General features: G+C 37.6%; 1 protein-coding gene across 1 annotated transcript; it reads right to left on the bottom strand.

Moving 5' to 3' along the window:
- Positions 1–378: 378 nt before the first annotated feature.
- On the bottom strand, positions 379–2,180 carry LOC103448438 (premnaspirodiene oxygenase-like). The gene is made up of 2 exons (XM_008387702.3): positions 1,290–2,180; positions 379–1,036 (listed from the first exon to the last, which is right to left on the bottom strand). Exons 1-2 carry the CDS (start codon positions 2,178–2,180, stop codon positions 407–409), a joined length of 1,521 nt encoding a protein of 506 aa, XP_008385924.2. The 3' UTR covers positions 379–406.
- Between the last annotated feature and the right edge of the window lie 686 nt (positions 2,181–2,866).

Genomic DNA, 2,866 nt, shown 5'->3' with positions numbered 1-2,866 from the left:
TATCCATTTTCAATTGCAGGATTTGAATTTTACAAGACAACTAGATTTATATGTACAACAGTACAAGAGTATTAGAATGAATGGATTATGACTACCATTCAAGTGGATCAGCTCGTTTATTTAATTAATTAAACATGTATTACAACATAAAATGATAACATGCATGTGGTATATGTTACATACCATTAGGTGTACGTGTATGCACACATATCACTAGTGTATACGATCATATATACCACTAGTGTATACGATCATATATACCACTAGTGTATACGCACATATTTAAACTACGATTCATAGTTGGATTAAAGAAAAGATGCAACATGAGGACTTCCAATACATGAGGTGCATACGAAACGGGTATTAATTTTATATGACTAAAGGCAATCAACTTTTTTTCTCCTTGCTATTTTCCAGTAGTTGGAGGATGATAAGGAATGGGAATCAAGTGCAGGTCTTGTTTCCTTCGGACCGAAACGCCAAAGGCCTCAGTCATGTCCAGGTCTTCATCATGCTTCATTCCATTGGAGAGTTTCCAATCAAAGTGGTACAACAACGACGCAAGTGGGAACTCTACACTGGCAAGACCAAATGACATGCCCGGACACATTCTCCTTCCGGCACCAAATGGAATAAATTCAAAGTTTTTTCCCTTCAAGTCAATGGAGCTGTCAAGGAACCTCTCTGGATAAAAGCTGTCGGGATTAGTCCAGTAGTTGGGATCTCTTCCAATTGCCCATGCATTGATAACTACTTTAGTCTTGACGGGTATTTCATATCCATCAATCTTACAACTCTCTCGGCATTCCCTTGGAAGTAACAGAGGAAAAGGAGGGTGCAACCTCAGTGTCTCCTTGATCACTAAGTTCAAATACATCATCTCTTTAATTTCTGTTTCATCTACCTGCCCTTTTGCATTGAATATTTCCCTCACCTCAGCCTGTGCCTTCTGCATTATTCTTGGATTTTTTATCATTTCTGATATTGCCCAATTTACAGTTGTAGCTGCTGTCTCTCCCCCGGCACCAAAAGTTTCCTGAAAGTTGATAATTGATACTCTAGTTAGTGAATTAATTACATAACAAAATACTTGCATCCACCCTACGTATGGTAGAACTGTAGGTGGGAATGTTGTACCTAGCATGCATTAAAGATCACAAAATTAGTTACCAAAGAGAAATCTTAATTCATAATACATAAAAGTTACTTAAAGGTCTAATATATTTTTCCCACGAGTTGAAAATTGGTTTCACTTAGTCAAGCATGAAATTGACGGAAAGTGAACTTACCAAGATTATTGCTTTGACGTTGTCAGCTGTTAGGGAAAATTCAAGGCCACTCTCCTCCTCATGAAATTTTAAAAGAACATCTATCAGGTCTTCCCTTGCTTCAACGTCTTGACTTTTGGATGTTGCCATATCTTTTTTATGTTCTTTGATGATGTTTTCCATTATCCTATCAGCTTCTTTATGTAGCCTCTCAAGTTTGGGCCTCATCCCACTTATCAGATGCAGCAAACTGACAGATGGAAAAACATCTGCAACATCAAAGCCTCCTGCCACCTTCATTGCTTGCTTCACAATATCTATGAATTTGTCCTGATCTTTTGATTTTATACCAAAGGCAGCTCGTGATGTGAATCCGTATGTGAATGAGTAAATTTGCTCAGTTATATTGATAGGCGTTTCTGCTCTTAATCGAATCAATTTAATGAGATTGAATACCTCTTCTTCCCTAAGAGATCGAAAAGATTGAACACGTTTCATGCTTAAAAGCTCAAGTGTGCAAATTTTCCGTAGTTGTCTCCAATAATCACCGTATGGTGCAAAGCCAATGTTTGTATCACCATAAGTGAGAATACTATTAGCAAGAATGTGAGGCCTTGATGCAAAGATAACATCATGGGTTTTCATTACCTCTTTGGCAAACTCTGCTGATGAGACAACTATGGTGGACACTTCTCCGAGCTTCAGGTGCATAAGCGCTCCGTATTTCTTGGCCAAGTCTCTCAGTCCGTGATGGGGTATAGAGCCAACGAGCTGGTGTAAGTTTCCTATAAATGGTAACTTCCATGGCCCTGGGGGTAAATTTATTTTGGCTCTCTTCCCTATTTTCAGAATCATGATCAGAAAGAGCAAGAAGGTAGCCACAAGTTCGAAGGAAGGGAAATGAATCTCCATGAGGAAAATGATTCTGACTTCGGATTATACTGGCTTATTGCTTTTGGTGAAAATGTATTCATTATCTATGTATATAACATGTCTCAATAATCTTCATTTTTTTTTCACTTTTTGTTTTGTTATGATGTTAAATTCTCTCAAATGGTTGGTATCTTTTTTTTTCATTAACCAATAATATTATCTACACTAAGGGGTAGAGGAGTGGGCTAAGCCTCATAATAGACTAGCAATAATGCGGATCAAATTCATCTTTGGCGAAAATCGAATCTAACATCTCTCACTTACAAATGAAGGCTAAGCCTTGCAATAATGTGGTTCAAATTCACCTTTGGTGAAAATCGAACCTAACATCTCTCACTTACAGGTGAAGAGGAATACCAATTTGCCTTTAGTGAGAATCGAACCTAAGACTTCTCACCTACAAGTGAAAAAGAATACCGCTAGACCATAGTACTAAGTGACCTCAAATGGTTGTTATCTTGTTCTTATAATTAGTTAGTAATTAACAGAGACTTTGCATGTGCTTATAAGATGTTAGACTATTTTTCATATTGTCAATTGGTTTTATGGTGGAACCTCAACTTTCATTAAGGTATCAGGGCAAATTAGCTCACGTGAGAATCCCAGTGGCCACACGTGCTCCACATCACCCAATTCATGTTGTTCACATGTTTGGCTTAAAAATT

This window comes from Malus domestica, chromosome 11 (assembly GCF_042453785.1).
Source record: "Malus domestica chromosome 11, GDT2T_hap1".
Taxonomy (NCBI): Eukaryota; Viridiplantae; Streptophyta; class Magnoliopsida; order Rosales; family Rosaceae; genus Malus; species Malus domestica.
The sequence above is the reverse complement of the archived record's forward strand: the minus strand, read 5'-3'. Positions and strand labels throughout refer to the sequence as shown.

Bases quoted from the DNA above. Each gene is read 5' to 3' on its own strand.
- LOC103448438 (XM_008387702.3), bottom strand. From the start codon at position 2,180: ATGGAGATTCATTTCCCTTCCTTCGAACTTGTGGCTACCTTCTTGCTC. The intron at 1,037-1,289 runs GTAAGTTCACTT...ATCAACTTTCAG, and splicing joins ACGTCAAAGCAATAATCTTG to GAAACTTTTGGTGCCGGGGG.